Source organism: Nannospalax galili, unplaced genomic scaffold, assembly GCF_000622305.1.
Source record: "Nannospalax galili isolate Female #2095 unplaced genomic scaffold, S.galili_v1.0 scaffold33, whole genome shotgun sequence".
NCBI classification, from domain to species: Eukaryota; Metazoa; Chordata; class Mammalia; order Rodentia; family Spalacidae; genus Nannospalax; species Nannospalax galili.
Window position 1 is genome coordinate 1,598,769 of NW_008335436.1, and position 21,428 is coordinate 1,620,196.

General features: G+C 42.5%; 1 protein-coding gene across 1 annotated transcript in view; it reads right to left on the minus strand.

Annotated features, from left to right (window-relative positions):
- Positions 1–21,227, minus strand: part of Prkci (protein kinase C iota) — a 69,407-nt gene extending 48,180 nt beyond the window's left edge. The window contains exons 1-2 of the mRNA XM_008830114.3: positions 20,885–21,227; positions 2,824–2,945 (exon numbers count right to left, since the gene is read on the minus strand). Of these exons, the coding sequence (XP_008828336.1) occupies positions 2,824–2,945; positions 20,885–20,988 (226 nt within the window). The 5' untranslated portion in view covers positions 20,989–21,227. The remainder of the gene's footprint in view (positions 1–2,823; positions 2,946–20,884) is intronic.
- Positions 21,228–21,428: the final 201 nt, after the last annotated feature.

Below are 21,428 nucleotides of genomic sequence, written 5' to 3' on the forward strand. Positions count from 1 at the left end.
TACAAGTGTTAACCCATACTATCCAAGGTGCAGGGGGGCAGCAGTGGAGGGATTCTCTCATGCACTGTAGTTGTATGATAAACTAGTTTAACATTTAAAAAATTTTAAATTGACAAAGAAAACCTGCATATATTTACAGTTGAGTGTTCTACATGTTTTAATACATGCATACATTATGGAATAGCTAAATTAAGCATATGCATTACTTCGCATCCTTACCAGGCTGGCCTCAATCTCAGAGATCTGTTTGCCTTTGCCTCCTTAACTTTTTTAACAAATTTTCATCACCTGCATACTCTGCAAATTTGTCACCAAGCTCTATGTGACTTAAATCACATTTAGAAATGTTCCCTATATACTGCTTAGAGTGGTAAACTGGATACAGGCCAAACACCTATCAGTAAAGGATGAAATCCATCACGAAGCCCCATGAAATGCAACACTAACCAGTAACGATGTGAATGGATGATGAAATAAAAAGATGCCAATACATACTGTAAAGGAAATAATGCACAAGTTGAGATGTGTATTTTTACTAATTGTGCTGGATAGCTTTGGTGTCAACTTGATACACCTGGGTTGAGGGAGCCTCAGGGGAATTACTTCCGTTGGACTGGCCTGTGGCCATGTCTATGGGGCATCTTCTTGATTGTTGAGTGATGTGGGAGGGCCCAGCCCACTGTGGGTGGTGCCAGCCCTGGGCAGGTGGGCCTGTATTGTATAAGATAGCAGGTTGAGCAGGGGCCAGGGGAGCAAGACAGTAAGCAGCATTCCTCCATGGCCTGTGCTTCATCTCCTGCCTCCAGGTTCCTGCCCTGAGTTCCTACCTTGGGCTCCCTGATGAACTGTGACCTGAGAGATGTAAGCTGACTAAACCCTTTCCTCCCCATGTTGCTGGTGGTCAGAGTGTTTTGTTACAGCAATGAAGAAACAAACTAGGACATTAATGATAGTGTGCTAGCATATAATTTACTGAGGTATACACAAACAATATCTAGGATACATACTGAGCTGGGACCAGTGGGTCTTCTCTTTCAAATGGAGTTAGTGAGAGAGAACAAAAAGGTCAAAGAGGGGGCCTCTTTTTTAAGTAGTATCTCAACTACCACCCCCAACAATGAACACATTGCTTTAGAGAAACTTTAAAAGTGAACATGCATGTGAGTTTACCTATGGCTAAGAACTGGGATAATGTCTTTCCAGAGCGCCTCACAATAGAGGACACAGAAATGACCCCCAAATACTGAGCTACACATCCTAATGTTCCTCAAAATAAAATTCTATTAGTACAAAAATTTTAAAAAATTCTACAAAAATAATTGTATTTAAACTAACTTTTAACCACACTTTATGAGCATTTCGTTGAAAATGAACTCTATTCCATAAATATTAAAATCTAATGTGGTTTAGTCTTCCAAGATCTACACCTATGCTTCTCAACTCTAATATTCCCCTAACTTACCTGGGATGTAGTTAAAACATAGACTCTGACTCAGTGGACTGTGATGGGGACTCAAAGCCCCCATTTCTAAAAAGTTCCATATATTCAACTCTTGAGCAGTAAGGCTCTAGTCCAAGTTCATACTTTACCACTACCTACAATTAGTTTTCGGGAATATTGCCCTTACCCACCCTTGAGGTTTTTCTTATGGAGTGTGCCTTTTCTATCTTTTAATTTAAAAAATTTTTGGAGACAGCATCTCACTATGTAGCCCAGTTTATGATGTCCTAAAACACACCATGTAGACTAGGCTGGCCTCGAATTCAGAGATCCACCTGCCTCTGCCTCCTGAGTGCTGGGAGCAGACCCAAGTCTCTGAACCTTTCCTTTTTTGGGGGGGAGGGGTCTTCCCTGTAGCCCCAGCTGGCCTGGAACTCACTATGTAGACCAGGCTGGCCTCAATCTCACTGAGCTCTACCTGCCTGCCTCCTGAGTGCTGGGATTAAAGGTATGTGCCACCACACAGGTTCTCTGTTCTCTTGTTCTTCAGCCTAAAGTTTTCTCCTCATTCACCACCTCAAAAAAGGCTTAACTCTTTGTTGACAGGTTCAGTTCAGTGCTGTGTCAGGCAGATACGAGTGCTGCTTCTTTGCACTCTCCATGGCCCTAAACAGTGTGTCCCAGAATTCATCACATTTGTTACAGACATACCAACTCAAAATGAGCCTCTTAAGTTTGAGGATATTCCATAAATGCTTTTAGTGCATGTCACTACAATATCAAGTTTCTGACATCACTCTATAGTAAAGTTATCACCATCACTGTGACTTGACTGATTCTATAATATTTTCTTTAAGGTATATTCAGTAAAAACAGGTAATTTTGTACATTAAAATATAAAACATTTATAATCAATATGAAGCTAAAACGTACACTGATAAAATATTTACCTTAACTGCTAAAAAAAAGGGCCATTAATTTTTCCTTATTTTGAAGTAAAAGAGGCAAAAAGATTATATTCTTTGATTTAAATCTTGTATCCTAATTTAAATACTTAAGAATGGCATTACAGGGGCCTAGAGAGATGGCTCAGCAGTTAAAAGCACTGACTGCTCTTGCAAAGGACCCAGGTTCAATTCCCAGCACCCACATGGTGGCTAACAAGTGTCTGTAACTCCAGTTCCAGGGGATCCAACACCCTCTTCTGACCTCCATGGGTACCCTTACATACATGCAGACAATATGCTCATACACATTAAAATAATAAAATAAAAGAATGGCGTTACATTTCTATTGTATCTTCTCCCCTTAAACTGACTGGGACTTTTGCTTATCTTAAATCAAACGCTCACACAGGCAGCAGCCCCCTTGTTACCACTCACCTTCCTCGTCTATCCATTTCATGGTGAATGGCTGTTCAGTGTCAAAAGAACACATGTCTCGAACCTCACTGCAAAGGCCCTCAAAGGAGATGGAAGGCTCAAAATGTGTTATCATAATATCCCTGGAAAAGAAAAGGTTTTGTGTTTGAGAAGGTTTAAAGTTATAATGTTCTACATGTCTGTCAATGTGACAGAGCAGCTATTCTGTGCAGCAACATGTACTACTTCCAGTAAACTGTCTCTGTGAAGATTAAATTAATGAAACAAAATCACGATATTAAATGAACTGAAATTACAATACTTGATTTACGAGAGTCTTAATTCAATGTCTGTCACTAAGAGGCCACCCTCACTGCTCTAACTCCTCTGGGAGGCCTTCTAACTCTGCAGAGGTCGCACTGTCTATAAGCATCTGCCTTCTATTTAACTGAAATTGGTTTCAATTCTCAGACTCAGCTTCCTCTCCCCTACAAGTCTACCCTTCAGCTAAGATAGTCCTTCCATCCCCCGTCCCCCTTTGACTTACCCAGATTAACCACCATAAATCTGCTAACCATTCTTTTATAGTATGAATTCTAGACCTCTTACCTCATTTTCAACTTTCCCCAAAAGAATTAGTGTTCCAAAAAGAGTTTTAAAGTGACTTACTTTAACATAGGTAATCCTCCCCCCAAAAAGGCATGTTTCTAATGAAAGTGTGCTAGTAAGGAATAAATCGTAAACTGTGCATATTAATGCATATTTTCTTTGAATCAGCATCAGATGAACAGTTTAAATAAATTTAACAAGCAGCTAGTCACTCTAACTTCCACCACTGTTAAAGAATGTTCTGAAGTAGAAGCCTAGTGTTTCCTCCAAGCAGCCCTGGGAAGGCGTTCAACACTCTGACCCCACACAGCAGCCACATCTGCACGTCAGTCTCCATGTGCTGCAGTGTACTAAAGGTTTTATAGAGCTCATGTAGTTCATGCCCTTGCTCGGCTTTCAACTCGAGTGCTTATACACTATAGAGTGAAAGACAATGTCCCTAGACAGGTGTGACATGGTTAGTCCAACTGTCACTATGACATAATGTAGAATCACAAGGGAAGGGAGTATCAGTGAGGAACTGTCTGGATTAGGCTGGCCTGTACATGCCTCCTAGACAATGTGTGTTCTACTTAACTTACCAACCACATATGGATGCATCTAGTTTAAGGTAAAGGGTACACATCTATCTCTTTTTTCCCCCTTAGAGTCCACTGATGACAGAAAATGGAAATGGTAATTAGCAAGGCCAGAGTAAACTAAAAAAGCACCAGAAGCAGACCAAAAAGCATAAGAAATTCTGGATGACTGTTATCAGATGGGATAATCTGACCAGGAACACATACCAACTGAAATCAGCCAAGGTAAGAGGAATCTCTTAGAGAGGCTTTACTATTACAAAACTGCATTCTTCTCTCAGCATGGCATCTCACCACATGGCACTCACTTTGTAAGTGTTGAACATCATCATTCACTATACTTAAAAAATCATGTAAAGAGAAAACTATGAACTAAAGAATAGGATAATGTGATAAAGCTCTACAATGTAAAACTTACCAAGAAAAATCAAGATGTAAAGAAAGTGGAAGTGCAAACCTGAAATGTCTTCTTCCTGGTTCAAAGTCAATATACTATCTAAAATGAATAATTTAAAAATACAAGCAGGGGAGGGGGGAACCAATCCAATTAAACATAATCAAAAGATGATTTGAACACATATGATCCAGGAGATACAAATGGCCAATACGAATAGTAAATGATGGTCATTAGGGAAATGAAAATCAAAACCATAAGGTTCTAGGGCTGGAGAGATGGTGCAGCAGTCAAGAGCTGGCTGCTCTTGTAGACAACCAGGGTTTGGTTCCCAGCACCCACATGGTACCTAAAAACTGACCAACTTTAACCCCAGTTCTGGGGATCCTACACCCTCCCCTGGCCTCTGTGGGTGCTGCACACATGTGGAGGCAAAACATACATGCAGGCAAAACACTCATACAAATAAATTTAAATTTATTTATTTTTATGTGTATAAGTGTTATGTCTACATGTATGTAAGTACACTCATGTTGTGCAATGCCCACGGAAGTCAGAAGAGGGTGTCATATCTCCTGGAACTGGAGTTAAGAATGGTTGTTAGCTGCTATATGGGTGCTGGGATGAGCCATCTCTCCAGCTCTGACAAATTTTAAAACCCCCTACAAATTTCATTAGAATGGCTGCCATCAGGAAACAGGCTACTTGTGGGTTAACCACATGGAGATACAAAAATTCTACTACCTTGTTGATGAGATTACAAGGTGGTGCATCAGTCATGGAAAACACTATGCAAGTTCCCCGAAAAATCAAAAACAGAATTGACATGACCCAGCAGCTCTATTTCTAGGTATACATCCAAAATAGATATTTGCACATCTGTATTCAGAGCAGCTTTACTCACAACCACCAAGAGGTGGAAGGAACCCAAGCATCCATCCACAGATGGGTGAAGATAAATGTGGTATAAAGATAGCCTCCAAAAGGAGGGAAATTCAGATATGATACAACAGGAGAACCTTGAAATCATTATATGAAGTAAAATAAGCAAGTCAAACACATACAGAACCAGGGATACAGTTCAGAAGGCTTGTCTAGCCTATAAGCTCTGAGCTTGATTCCCAGCACTGCATAAACCAGGCTTGGTTGCACACACCTGCAATCCCAGCACTCAAGAGGTGGTGGCAAGAGAATCAGAAGTTCAAGGTCAACCTCTACTATATAGTAATTTAGAAACCTGCCTGAGAGATGTTGAGAGAGAGAGAGAGAGAGAGAGAGAGAGAGAGAGTGACCATATACACATAGAAACCAAACATGGTATGACTCTACTAACAAGGTATCTAGAGTGTCAAATTAACTGAAACAGAAAGTAGAACAGTACTTATCATGGTCTGGGAGGAAGGAGAGGTAGGGAATTGTTTAAGTGGATATGGTCTTAATTTACCAACTTAATAAAGTTCTAGAGACTGGCTACCCAACAATTTGAATACAGTTAATTCTACTGAACTGTACACTTAAAGATGATTAAGATGGTAACTTTCATGTTATTATTTTAACCAACCACAATTAAAATTAAAAATTTGGGGGAAACATGTAATTTAAGCGGCAAATGTAAAAGAATTAAATAGGGTAAAGAGAATACGCTAAATTCTCCATCTTTCTTATCGAGCAACAGACACGATAAAACACAACTGAACTTGAAAAGTGGTTAACCCAGGGTGCAGAGCTCGGAGCTGAGGGAAAGACTGCGAACAGAAGAAACATGCTTTTATCCCAAAGCATTCTGAATGGCAGAGAATATTAATCTCTTTACCATGGAAGGGTATTTCATTATAATTTATCTTCAAATTAAACACAGATAAAACAAATTAAAAATAAGTTTCATAAAACATTTTAAACTTAGAGGCTGTGGATGTGGCTCTGTTGGTGGAGTGCCTGCCTACCATTCACAAAACCCTGGCTTAGATCCCCAGCACCATATAAACTAGGTATGGTGGCACAGTCCTATAGTCTGGCACTTTGGAGATGAAGACAGAAGCAGCAGAGAAGTTCTAGGTCATCCTTCGCTACATAGCCAGTTCAACACCAGCCTGGGCTACACAAAAACCTATCTTTAAAAATTCAAAGCCTTTGACAGGGAACTGACACTGATTCTAACCACTCCAACAGCTATCAAAATACCTGAAAGTAAATCCTGAATCCATCACTCTAGAGTCCAGCCTTGACAAAAGAAAAGAAGAGAAAAAAAAAAATGAAGAGGAACCCAATAGAGGGATGCTTTTGGAAGCCCTTGTCAAGAAACTCCAGTGGACTCTCATGAACATTTGAAAACTGCCTTGTTCTTTTTTCTAGTTCCCTATCTAGAACTTGTAATAATAACTCTTGCCTTTACTTCTCCTTCACATCTCCTATTAAAGATTCAAGGACTTTCTTTTCTCCCTCTAGAGATTAAGAGTTATGCAATTTTGGAGTCTTTTAGATAGACCCACTGAAGGTGTACTCCAACTGCCTCACCCTGTGTCTGTTCAGCATGGAAGAAGCCAGAGTGGTCTGTGTCCTGATTCCCAACTGGCAATTTGGGTAACCTCCTCAGAAGATGGTGTGATAAGAAGAGGAGATAGGAATTCGCTAGGCAGTTAAGATAAAAAGACCCCAAAGAAGCCTGGCTTGGTGGTGCACACTTTTAACCCCAGCACACGGGAGGCAGAGGCAGGCGGATCTCTGTGAGTTCAAGGCCAGCCTGGTCTACATAGTGAGTTCCAGGACAGCTGGGGCTACAGGGAGACCCTGTCTCAAAAAGACCCAAAAAAAAAAAAAACCAAAAGAAAAGAAGCAAATTTCTTGGCTAAAACCCACAATGTCCTTTGGCTTCTTAGCAACCTACTCCATTCCAAAGGCCAAAAATGTCAAAAATATTTGGGCGCTTTTATCTAATCCTTAAAAGATTTTAGGGTTACCTCTAAGGGGGAACATTAGAGTAGCCAAAAGCCCCATAAAAAAATAAAGTAAATCAAAGAAGAGTACATGAAGTTATCAGAAAAAAGTGATGGGGAGATATGGGAGGAGTTGGAGGGGAGGGAGTGGGCATGGATTTGATCAAAACACCTTATATACATGTATGAAATTCTCATTATTTTTTGTAAAAGAGTATTAATTTAAAAAAAAATAGAAAGGGCATGGTGGTGCATGCCTTTAATCCCAGCATTAGGGAGGCAGACAATCTCTGTCAGTTCAAGGCCAGCATGTTCTCCATAGTGAATCCAGGCCAGCTGGGGCTACAGGGAGACCCTGTCTCAAAAAGATCAAAAAAAAAAAAAAAAAAAGAGAGAAGAAAATATACATGGGAAGTAGTTCCTTCTAACAGCAATAAAACAGAATTGCTTGCCTCAAAGCATTCTTTCAAAGCACCTTCCAGGTAATTAGGAGGAGATCGTAACGGCTGAGAGGAGTACATTTGGACCATATTTTGGGATTAAAGTAGAAGAGAATAAAAGAAAGGGCTCTTAACGAATTTCTGTGTCAGGCTGGAGAGATGCTCAACAGTCAAGAGCACTGGCTATTCTTGCAGAGGACCCAGGTTCAGGTTCCCAGTACCGACACAGCGGCTAACAATCATCTTTAACTCAGTTCCAGGGGATCCGATGCCCACTTCTGACCTCCACAGGCATTGCATGACATGAGTGCACTTACACACATGCAGGCACAACACTCATACACATAAAATAAAAATAAACCAAAAAAAAAATTTTTAAAGAATTTATGTGTCAAAGAAAAAAAAATCAAAGTTATCTTTATTCAAAGCAAGTTATGTTCATTTTAAAAAGTATCAGCATCAAGAGGTAAAGCTGCCTCGTGCTCCTCCAGTCCATACCAGTTGGCACTCAATCCCACTCCATCGAGCTTTGGTTGGCGCTATGTATGATACCACAGGAGTTTGAGTGAAGATGCCCCGAATCTTATTTCCGTGTGCTCTTTTTCTGATGTTTTACTTCGATGGGGGAATTAAAGAAATAAGGGATTGTATTCTTGGACCAGATAAGTGGATTTGGAAGATAATTATGAAGTACTCAGGAAAGGAATGAAATTGAAGTGTGTTTTTCTTAAAGGAAAAAAAAGCATCAAAATATGACTTCCTTATTAAATTCCACATAGGATTATAGTTAATACACATGTACCTGCAAATAAGAGTTTTCAGAAACTTCAAGAGCTTAAAAAAAAACTTCGCAGAACATAAAGAAATAAGCTATTATTTTTCTTGGTTTTAAAAATTTTTTATTTTATTTTTTCTTATCTGTAAGAGTGTTTTCCCTGCACATATTTATAAATATACCTGTACACGCAATGTCTGAAAAGGCCAGAACAGAGTGTAGGATTCCTTGACACTGGAGTTTCAAACAGTTCTATGTGGGTGCTGGGAACTGAGCCCAGATCCTCTACAAGAGCGAGATGTACTCTCAACCTCTGAGCCCTTTCTCTAGCCCTCATCTTTTGTTTTTTAAGACAAGTTCTTGCTATATAGCTTAGCTAGCCTTGAATTCTTGATCCTATTCTCCTGCCTCAGTCTCCCAAGTGGGAGGATTACAGGTATGTACCAACGCACCTCCTAAAATATTTTTCAAATGCCTGTGGGTTATTAAAAAGTCTAAGTACGTACTTCCTTAAGAGACTAAATGAAGGAGGAAGTTTATCAACTACCATTCTTTAAGTTCCAGGAACTAAAGCATTTAGGGAGCTTATATAAACACTTCTCTGCTTGGGAAAGTATCATGCTCTTAACACTCCACAATCACCAGATCCCTATCACGGTGCCCACGTTAAAATGAGCTGAAAATGAAGACACTACATTCTGAAGGCACAAAACAAGTAATGTGCACGAATGTTCTAAAATATAAAATCTGAAGCTTTCCTGAAGACTTTCTGTTTTTTTGTTGTAGTTGTTGCTGTTGTTGTTTTAAAGACAGGGTCTCCCTACAATCCCAGTTGTCCTGGAACTCACTATGTAGACCAGGCTGGCCTCAATCTTACAGAAAGAGATCTGTCTGCCTTTGCCTTGTAAAAGGTGTGCGCCACCACACCCAGCCAACACTATTTTAAAGTATACCCATTCTGCTATTTCAACAAAGTTCTCTTCTGAAATAGATTGTTTAAAATCCTATTTTATTCTGATTGTACTTGTCAACAATAACTGGTCTAGAGAGTTCTACCCAGAGATGGTAAAAACATTACATCAAATGTTTTAGAGGGAAAGACATCATATAACAAGTCATAGATAAGTTTCAAAGCAGCACTCCTCAAATTAATAATCATTCTTTAAAAAGGCCACTAGCAGGGCTGGAGGGATGGCTCAGTGGTTAAGAACACTGGTTGTTCTTGCAGAAAACCTGGGTTCAAATCCCAGCACCCACATGGCAGCTAGCAACTGTCCATAACTCCAGTTCCAGGGGATCTGACAGCCTCTTCTGTCCTCCATGGGCACTGCACAACACGGGTGCACTTACCTACATGCAGGCAATACACTCATACACATAAAGTAAAAACAATAAATGAAATATTTAAAAAAAAGGTCACTAGCAACTTTCAGGTCAGATGACAGACTGAAAGGTGCTAGGACCCGGTTTAAGGGGAAGAATCAGCGTAAGAAAGAACAGTCTGGGCAGTAAAAGGTGCTGAGACCCAGTTAAGGGGAAGAATCAGTGGCAAAGGTAATGAGAGAAGAGCAGAAAAGTGTGAGAAAAGTGAAAAGTGCAGCCGCCCAGAGGGAGGGGGACAGAATGAGGGAGACAAGCCCACAGCCCTGGCTCATAGCCTCAAACAGGCTTCAGGTGAGGTAGGTGAGACGTACAGAGAAATCCCATTCTCTTCTTCTCTGATTTGGAGGGCAGAGGGAATTTGCTGTTTAATCCTGAGCTACCCAAGGACCTAGACCTGAGAACTGGGACAACCATAAGTCAGAGAGCCTGAATGGAATGTGCCATGCCCATACCCCAGCCCCAGCAGGCAGCTGTGGAGGGCAGGAAGGCTGGATGCTGACAAGTGCAGGCAGCACAAGGTTCTACAGTGGCTCGACTCTCTGCCTAGGAGCAGATTCCACCAACTGAGATGAACTCTGGAGCTTGACAGCCACAAGCCTGAGGTCAGTGAGTATACCAAGACGCCCACAGACTGAGTCAAGTATCTACCAAGAAAATGAAAGCTCAACACAAGTGGGCAGAACTATTCTGATAGCAGACAAAGTAGACTTCAAAGTGAAAGTGGAGCAGTAAAGGCTACCACAAATTAAGAAAGGGAACAAATCGTCAAGAAGACATAGCAGGGCTGGGATGTAGCTCAGGCAGTGCAATGTTTACCTAGCAGGAACAAAGCCCTGGGTTCCAGCTGAAGAGATAGCTCAGTGGTTAAGAGTACATGCTGCTCTTTCAGAGAACTGGAGTTCAATTTCCAGTACCAACATCAGGCAGTTCATAACCACTTACAAATCCAGATCCAGGGGATCTAACACCCTCTTTGGCCTCTGAGGGCACCCATACACACCAATACACCCATTGTGCAGGTGAGGAAATGACGGCTCAGAGATTTAAGGGATCTGGTCAATGGCAAGGACCAAAAGAGAGACAGATATCTGGAATGGTTCAGCATATAAAAAGAGCTTGTTGAGTAACCCTGATGACCTGAGTTCAATCCCTGAAACCTACATAAAGGTGGAGAGAACTGACTCCACAAAGTTTTTCTCTGACTTTCACAAGCTTGCCTTAGCATGTCCCATGTCCCCCATTATCCATCCACACGTACACAATAATAAGTAAAATAAAAGATTTGGGGGGGGTGTCTTTTTGAGACAGGGCCTCGCTGTAGCCACAGCTGACCTGAAACTTATGTAGACCAAGCTGGCCTTTATCTCACAAAGATCTACCTGCCTCTACCTACCAAGTGCTGGGATTAAAGGCATGTGCCCCAGGTAGGCTAAAAGATTTTAAAAAAACAAACAAACAAACAAAAAAAACACAACCCTGGGTTTGACCGTATGTTCTAATTTGCTTTCAATTGTTGTTTCAAAACACTCTAACCAATACCAACTTGGGAAGGAAAGGGTTTATTTGGCTTACATCTCCCAGGTCATAATACATAGTTCATCAGGGAGCCCAAAGTAGGAACTCAGGGCAGGAACCTGGAGGCAGAAGCTGAAACACAGACAATGGAGGAATGCTGCTTACTGGCTTACTCCTCTGGCCCCTGCTCAAAGCACCTGCTTTCTTATACAATACAGGACCACCTGCCCAGGGGTGACACTGCCCACAGCGGGGCCCTCCCACAGCACTCAAATATCAATACCCCACAGACATGCCACAGGCCAGTCCAATGGAGGCAATTCCCCAATTGAGGCTCCCTCTACCTAGGTGTGTTAAGTTGACAACTAAAGCTATCCAGCACACCACATAAACCTGTAATTCCAGCACTGGGCAGTGAGGGGGTGAGGTGGAGTAGAGGTGGGAGGATCACTTGAAGGTCATTTTTCAGCTGCATCAGTATTTGAGACCATCCTGGGATACCTGAGACCATGTCTCAAAAAAAATTTAACTGTAAACATACATGCACTGAATAGTAGGACTTCCAAATTCACAGAACGGATACTAAAGGGCATAAGAGGTCAAAGAGGTCCTGATGCAGTGAGGGTTCAATCTCATCTTTGAACAAGCTGAAATTCTACAAAGAAACTTCAGAGTTAAGCTAGACCACCAATCAAATGGACTTTACAGACCTGCAGAATATTCTATCCAACAGAAAAGAAACATACATTCTCCTCAGCAGCCTAATAGCACCATCTCTAAACAGTCCACCAGCTAGACTATACAGGAAGGCTTAAAAAGACAGAAGAACCAAAAGAATTTCTCTTATCTTCTCAGTTCAGATCATACATACATTATACACATATACCACACACACACATACATTGTGCTGGATAGCTTTAGTATAGACTTCACACACCTGGATTGAGGGATCCTCAATTGGGGAATTTCCTGGCCTCTGGCCATATCTATGGGGCATCTTCTTGATGAGTGATATGGGAGAGTCCAGCCCACTGTGGGTGGTGCCTCTCCTGGGCAGGTGGGCCTGTGCTGCATAAGAAAGCAGGCTGAGCAGGGGCCAGGGAAGCAAGCCAGTAAGCGGAGTTCCTCCATGGCTTGTGCTCCAGCTCCTGCCTCCAGGTTCCTACCCTGAGTTCCCACCTTGGGCTCCCTGATGAACTGTGACCCAGGAGATGTAAGATAAAACAAACCCTTTCCTCCCCAAGTTGATATTGGTCAGAGTATTTTGTCACAGCAATGGAGAAACAAACTAAGACACACATATATAAATTTTAAAAAGCTAAATATGACAAACCTACAACCAATATTGTACTGGGGGGTGGCACTGAAAGCTTCTCTCTAAACTTAGGAACTGATGTCCACTCTTACTGTTCCTATTCAATATGGTATTAAGTCTCAGGTAGAGCCACAGGACGAGCGAAAGAAAGAAAAGTGCCATGGCAGGAAGGCAGTACATCAGAGTGTACCCACTATAGTGTTTCCACCAGAAAGTGATAAACACTGTCAACAAAAGAGCACAATTTTAAAAAATCAGGGGCTAGAGAGACGGCTCAGAGGTGAAGAACACTTTGTTGAGCTAGGCATGAGGTGGAATGTCTTTAATCCTAGCACTCAGGAGGCAGAGGTAGGCAGATGTCCATGAGTTCAAGGCCAGCCTGGTCTACACAGTGAGTTCCTGTCTCACAGACAGACAAAAAAATAAAAAAAAATAAAAACAATTGCTGCTCTTTTATAAGACCCAGGCTCAGTTCCCAGCACCTACATGGCAGCTCACAAATGTTTAATTCTAGGGGATCTGACGCCCTCTTCTGGCCTCACTAGGCATTGTGAATGTACACAGTGCACATACATACATGCAAACAAACATTCATACACATTAAAAAAAAAACAAACCAACAACAACAAAAATCAAAATAGCAAAATCAGGAGTTTTTCTATTTACCAATGACCTTGACCAGAAAGAAATCAGAGGAAAAAATACCCTCCCATACACAATAGCTTCTGAATAAGTAAATAAATAAACCTAAGAAACCTAAGAATAAACAAGGACGTGAAAGACCTCTTCAATGAAAATGCAAAGACAGTAAAGAAAAAGACTGAAGAACACACTAGAAGTTGGGAAGAACTTCCATTCTGACGGACTGGCAGAATTTATAATGTGAAGACAGTGGAGATGCCAAAAGTAATCTACAGATTGAACAGAATTTCTATCAAGTTCCAGTTACACTCTTCACAAAACTAGAAATAACAATCCTGAAATTCATATGGAAATACAAAAAAGAAAACAAAAAAACCCCACCTTGCATGCAGACCTGAAACTTTGAAATTTGTAGAAGAAAACACAGGTAAAACACTTCAAAATATAGGCAAAGGAAAGGACTTTCTGAAAATGATTCCAAAAACACAGGAAATACTCCCAATAATTGACAAGCAGGAATATACGAAATTAAAAGGCTTCTGTACAGTAAAGGAAACAATCACCAGAGTGAAATCACAGCTTAGAGAATAGAAAAAAAAAATCTGTGCTGAATATACAGACAGGAAATTAACATCTAGCATATGTAAGGAACTGCAAAAAATAAACTTAAAAAAAAACCCACAATAAATGGGCTAATGAACTGGATCGTTCTCAAAAAAAATAAAAAGGCCAATAAATATATGAAAAATGTACAATCTAGCCATTAGGAAAATGTAAGTGAACTACTTTGAGACTCTACCTCACCCAGTTAACATGGCTGTCATCTAGAAAACACGTGACAACAATGTTGTCACGGAAGTGGGGGAGGAAGCCTGTACATTGCTGGTCAGAACATGGACTAGTATGGCTACCATTCACGCCAGTGCCTCAGCCCCTCAAAACACTAAAAACAGAAGCAGGATATGACCTAGCTAGGTCATTCTTGGCCATAGCTCAAAAGGGGCTAAGTCAACAAACCACAAAGATAGCTGCACATACGTTCACTACACTATTCACATCAGTTAAGAAATGGTGGACTAGGGGCACTAAGAGCACTACCGAGGATCTGGGTTCAATTCCCAGCACCCAATGTCAGATAACAACCATATGTAATTCCAGTTACAGGGAATCCAAGGCCCTCTTCTGACCTCCCTGGGTGCACCTACCTACATGCAGGCAATACACTCATACACATAAAATAAAAATAAATAAAAAAAAGGAAACCAGGGGAAAATGGAGAGATGGCTCAACCATTAGGAGCACTGGCTGCTTTTGCAGAGGACCAGGGTTTGGTTCCCAGCACCCACATGGCAACTAACAACCGTCTATAACTCCAGGTCCAGGGATCCAACATCCTCTTCTGGCCTCCACAGGCACTGTACAACCCAAGTGCATTTACATACATGCAGGCAAAACATTTGAACACATAAAATAAAAATAAATAAATGAGGGGCTGGAGAGATGGCTCAGAGGTTAAGAACACTGGCTGTTCTTGCAGAAGACCCGGGTTCAAATTCCAGCACCCACTGGCAGCTCACAACTGATGATAATAATAAATAATATTTTAAAAAATTGCCTGCATGTAGGTAAGTGCACCCATGTGTGCAATGCCCATGGAGGTCAGAAGAGGCTGTCAGATCTCCTGGGACTGGAGTTACGGACAGTTGTGAGCTGCCATGGGGGTGCTGGGATTCAAACCCGGGTCTTCTGCAAGAACAGCGTGTTCTTAACCCCTGAGCCATCTCTCTAGCCCTTTTTTTTTCTGTTTTGAGTAAGGGTCTCCCTGTAGCCCCAGCTGGCCTGAAACTTGCTATGGTAGACCAAGCTGGCCTCCATCTCAGAGGTCCACCTGGGTCTGCCTCCTGAGTGCTGAGATTAAAGGTGTGTGCCACCACAGCAGATCGATTTTTAAAAAAAGAAAGAAAAGCAATGGGAAAAAGGAAAGGAGGGAGGTAGAAAGGGAGCCAGCTTCGGTGTCCATCAAGGGATGAACGGATAAAGAAAATGTGGTACACATACAAATTAGAATTTTATTCCTCCATAAAGAAAAGTGAAATTATAACATCTTCAGGAACATGCATGGAGCTGGCGAGCTACATTGAGTGAAATAAGCCAGACTCAGAAAGACAAATACCTCATGTTTTCTTTCACATGCATAATCTAGACTATAATTTACATATGTGCAGATGGTGTTGGGGGTGGGAGTCATGGAAGCAGACAGGGAACCATGAGAGGGGAGGATGTGACTTTAAGGAAGAGAGAAGGGGAAAAAAGAGGATTACGCAACATAGAAGCAGAAAGGGAGACTCTTCAGAGGAGAACGTGATGGCACACACCTATGACAACGCCATACACCTGTGACAACGCCATAATGGGGGAATTCTTTTGAATGCTAACTTTAAAAATTAACAAAGTCACAAGGCAATTTTTTTCTTTTTTAAAAATATTTTTTACTTCTTTTTATTTTAGGTGTATGGATGTATTGCCTCCGTATGCATAAGGGCATCCATGTTGTGTAGTGCCTGTGTAGATCAGAAGAGGGTGCTGGATCCCTTGGAACTGGAGTTATAGACAGTTGTTAGCTGCCATGTGGGTGCTGGGAATCGAACCCCGGTTCTCTGCAAGAGCAGTCAGTGCTCTTAACCTCTGTGCCATCCCTTCAGCCCTGGCAATTTCGGATTTTCATAAACAGAAAGTGGGCTTAAAAATAACAACTCTGGGTGGCACACACCTTCAATCCCACTAGACCCTGTCTCAAAAAAAGAAAAGCCTAAGAAATGTAAGGTCATTCTTGGCTACTGAGTTAGATGCCAGCATGGGCTACATGAGACCCTGTGGAAGGGAGAGAAAGGGGCGGGACAGAAGAAAGGAGGGAAAAGGAGGGAGGGAGAGGGGAGGGAAGGAGGAAAGAGGGGGGAAAAACAGAGTAGGAGGCAGCATAGGAGGATGGAGAGTTCAAGGCCAGGCTGGGTTACACAGCAAGTATGAGGCCAGCCTTGGCTACAGAGACTGGAGGTGAGGTGGAAAGGGGAGAGTTTTCTATGCAGAGCTGCTTCTTCAGACTTTAGTTTGCACGTGGTCATCTCGGCCTCCTGGGTCTCTCAGCGTCAGTGCTGACAAGCAATTTTTCTCAGCAAGTTTTCTGTGGGTGTTTTTTCTTTTCCACTAAGGCATTGTGTCCTATTTTTTTCATTAGCCCAGCCATCTACTACCCCCCTCCACCCACCACTTTTTTTGAGACAGTGCCTTAAGTGGCCTAGGCTGGCCTCTAAGTCACTATGTAGCCAAGGATGACCTTGAGAAGTCTGACCCTCCTCTACCTCCTGGGTACTGGATTACAGGCTCAAACCACCATGCCCAGTTTCATGTGGTGCTAGGGATCAAACCCATGGCTTCATGCCTGCTAGACAAGCACACCACCAACTGGGCTACATCCCTAGCTCCAATGACTAAATAGCTATAATAATTTTGCAATACTTAAATTTTTTTTTATTATTTTTATTTTATGTGTATACGTGTATTGCCTGCGTATAGGTAAGTGCACCCGTATTGTACAATGCTGGCGGAGGACAGAAAAGGCTGTCAGATCCCCTGGAACTGGAGTTACGGACAGTTGTTAGCTGCCATGTGGGTGCTGAGATTCAAACACAGGTCTTCTACAAGAACAGCCAGTGTTCTTAACCGCTGAGCCATCTCTCCAGCCCAATTTTGCAATACTTATAAAACCAAGTCTTGACAGGACTTGTTCACTATAGGGGGAAAAAAAAAATTCAAACAGCTTTACATTCCAAATATGCAGAGTCAATCTTGGGCTGTTGTCACAGCTCAGGCGTAGCTGCATGCATGAGGTCCCGAATACGATGCACTGTACCACCAAAGACAGTTAACAACTCCTTTTTACTCCCAGATGTGTACAGAAGGAATCTTCTGGATTGTAATCAGACAAGAACAGCTTTTTAAAAAGCACTCTTTTACAAGCTTTCTGACAAATTTTCCACAGATACACAACAGAAAGAAATAAGCAGTCTTCGGGCTGGAGAGATGGCTCAGTGGAAGAACACTTGCTGCTCTTTCAAAGACCTGGGCTTGATTCCCAGCACCCACATGACAGCTAACAACTGTTTGTAACTCCAGTTCCAGGGGATCTGACACCCTCTGTCCTCTGCAGGCATTGCATGACATGGGTACACTTACATACATGCAGGCAAAATACTCATTCACATAAAATAAAAATATTAATTTAAAAAAAAAAAAAAAGAAAAAAAGGCCGGCTTGGGGGCACATGCTTTTAATCCCAGTACTTGCACTTGGGAAGCAGAGGCAGGGGGATCTCTGTCAGTTCAAGGCCCACTTGGTCTACATAGTGAGTTCTAGGCCATCAGGGGCTACAGGGAGACCGTCTCAAAAAAAAAAAAAAAAAAAAAAAAAGAGCAGTCCAGACATTAGCTGGTTAAATACTTTCCCACAAATAACTTTATATAGGGTAAGCACACACAATGGCAATCTATCACCAACCAACAAAACCTGTTTCTCTTCCTCCTAAAAAGCACTAGACAATCATTGAAGAGGCCACTCACTGTAGAGTTCCCACGTTGGGGAAAGAAGGGTGCAGACCATCAGGCAGGCACTCCCTAGTAGGCCTCCAGTAAAACCAAATTCTTGGTACTATTGATCTCCTGCCACCCCCTTTTTGTGGGGATTAGAGCTTTTTAAAAATAATACTTTTATTGATTCTTTGAGAATTTCGTACAATTATTTAGACGGTATTCAAACGCCATCCTTCACCTCCTCTCAGATCCACCCAAATCTCCCTAGTCCCCTTTTAAAAACTAGATAAAGGTCACCAGATATGGTGGTATACACCTTTAATCCCAGGACATGGGAGGCAGAGGCAGGCACTCTCAGGAGTTTGAGGCCAGCCTGCTCTACACTGTAAGTTCCAGACTAGCCAGGGCTACACAGTAAGAGCCCCCCCTCCCCCAGCTCAGAATGTTTTTGAATGAAAACTATCCTTGATTTATTTCTCAGTATAAAAGGACTATCTACTTTCTAATGGAGTAGGGATTCTAGTCAGCCAGCTGGTCCATTAACTATCCTTCCCAGTGACTCACTTCAGTTTCATCTGTATTAAGGAGCAGCTGACTACACTATAACTTGGTTTAGACTACTGTTAGTAAACATATAATCTTAACAGATCTAATTTCAGAGGATAGAAATTGGTACAGTTTAGAGTGCTGCTGATGTCTTTAGAGGAGGCTTGGGGAAAAAAAGGGTCTATTTGGACACTTTTGCTGACTACAAAGCACTACAGGGCATGGGGTTATTTGTGTCTTGTTTTAGCAAAATTCCTTCATTTTAAAAAACAATGTTAGAGAATCTCTGGGAAATTTTAATACTAAAAAGTCCTGTTACTCTCATCTGTTTTATGTTTTCACAATTGGAGCAATAAATCAAGATGATCTCTATGGAATTATCTGCATTCCTAGAGTGCGGTGCGCTGATTTCTTTCCAAAGAAGTTTACAATGATACTCAATGATGTGCCTTACACTTGTCAACCTAATTTTAAAATTGGAAAATGGAGAAGCACTAATTCATTGATCTTTCACTGAATCACTGGAGGCTAAGTAAAAAAATTCACATTATTGAAAGCCAGAAAGAGAACTAAAAAGAGTAATTTAAAAACTCAAATCTGAGCCGGGCATGGTGGTGCACGCCTGTAGTCCCAGCACTTGGGAGGCAGAGGCAAGCGGATCTCTGAGTTCAAGGCCAGCCTAGTCTACATAGTGAGTTTCAGGACAGCTGGGGCTACAGTGAGACCCCGCTTAAAAAAAAAAAAAAAAAAAAAAAAAAAAATTTGAGAGGCACAGAGGACAGGAGGCAGAAGATACTGTGCACTCAAATTTTCATCTTTCAGCAGAAGTAATCAATAAATACTATCTAAAGATGACACAAGAAACATGAATGTAACTTTTAAAGCAATGAATGCAACCTTCAGAAGAAGCACAAATAAATGACTCAAGGGATGGGATACTTTATTTTATACCTCTGTACAATCTGTACTTTCCTACTGTGCAAAGATTCACACTGAATGCTAGTTTGTTAAACTGGCAACAAACAGCTTCTTAAAAATCCACTCTATTTCATTCTCTACACATAAATAAGAGCCTATGGATTGTCAATGTCATAAAACAGAACACATTCCAAAGTGAAGTATCTCTCAAATTACCAGAAAGGTGGTGGGGTTTTGTTTTTTCCCCGGGAGAAGGGGTATTGTGTGTTCTTCTAATCTTTCTAAGTCTTCAAAGTTCATGGCTGACCAGTAACCAAAATGGCCAAAATAGCACCTATGACAACTACAAACTTAAAAAAAAAAAATTTAAAGAAAGAGAAACCCATTGATTGCAACTGTTTTAAAACCAAAACCCCTTTTCCTATGTTTTAAGTAAAAATAACGTGGTCCAACACAAGTCCTCTAAATTAGTCCTAAATACAGTCAATGTTAAAAGAAAGACAACAAAGAGTCTAAGTCCTCACAGTAATCAACAAGACGTGTAGGGCTTCTGTTTTCCTTGAAATGAAAAGAGGCAATTTGAACATCTGCTGTCTTCGCTGATCCTCTGGGAATGTAAAAGTATGCAGGGCAGTTTTACCTCGTAGTACCTCCCGTTTTTAAAGCAATTTCTTTCTGCCGACATAAGAGGTCAAAGCAGCTGGGTTTTGTTCATTCCTACTCTCCGACCTTTATGCTCCGCTAGCCTTTCACCTTACTAAGCCTCCTAAATGTAATTATCTCAAACCACAAACTGAATTCAAAGGAAGGGGAGAACTTCGTGACAAGCGATGATGGAATATGATTTGACACAATCATCTCAGAACTGGAGTATTTCTGGCAGCCACATTATGTGTACCTTAGGTAATCATGAGTAAAGATCACAGAATTTAAACGGGTCTTCCTCTTCCCACCTGGCAAGGTCTCGCCCCATCGAGTGCTCCTTGAAAAAAGACAAGAGCCAAAGAAAAGCTCCCAAAATGTTCACCAACACAGTTGCCACTTAATTCTGACGATACCCAAGTATCTCATGCACAGTCTCAAAGCCTCGACTTTACTCTTAACTCCCGGAATGGGTATCTGACTGTAGTTCAGGTACACTTCATGAACTCTGCCACACTGAAGAAGATAACCCTGATTTACAAAATCACAGGCTCGAGGCCTGTGGGAAATCAAAGGAGCCAAACTGAAGCCGTCCAGGCTCGGAAGCCACAGCAATCAGAACGCCGAGGCAGACATCCCTCGCAATCCTCTACTCGAAATGCACCAGAAGCGGCTGCAGAGCGCTCGTCAGCACGTTTCCAGTCCCCGCAGCGGTGGACCGTCGGCCCGGCCCTCGCCCGCCTCCCCCGGATCCAGCCCGGCCGGCTCGCTCCAGCGGCCCTCGCCCGCTGCCCCCGGACACTCACCCACGGTAGTAGGCTTTCACCCGGACCTGGTGCGAATGGTCCCCGCCGCCGCCGCCGCCCGCGACCGTGTGGGACATGGTGCTGCTGTCCCTCTGGGTCGGCATCTCCTCCCTCCCCCGCCGCGCCGCGCGAGGCCGAGGACCGCGAGGGACTCGGCCGCCCGAGCCTGCCGGGAAGCCGCGGCCGCCCGCCTCGCCGCCCTGCCCGCCACGCCGCGGAGCCGACGAAAGGTCCCCGAGCCCGGACGCCCGGAACCGTGCCGTACCTCCCGCCGCCCGGGCCCAGCACGCCTCCCCACCGAGGCTCCTCCCACCGCGGGGCTTCGAGGCCGCATTCCCCGGCTGGGCGGGCGCTAGAGAGCCCCGGAGGTCGCCGCGCCGGACTGAACCATCCCTACGGGGGAGGAGAGAAGAGCAGAGGAAACGGGATCCATCGTGCATACGATTAGACGTGCCGAAATGGGGCCTTCTACGGATATTTACTTTGGAAACTCCAAGTGTGTCCTTTGAACTGCAACTTTTGAACAGTGGGGACGGTAAGCCAC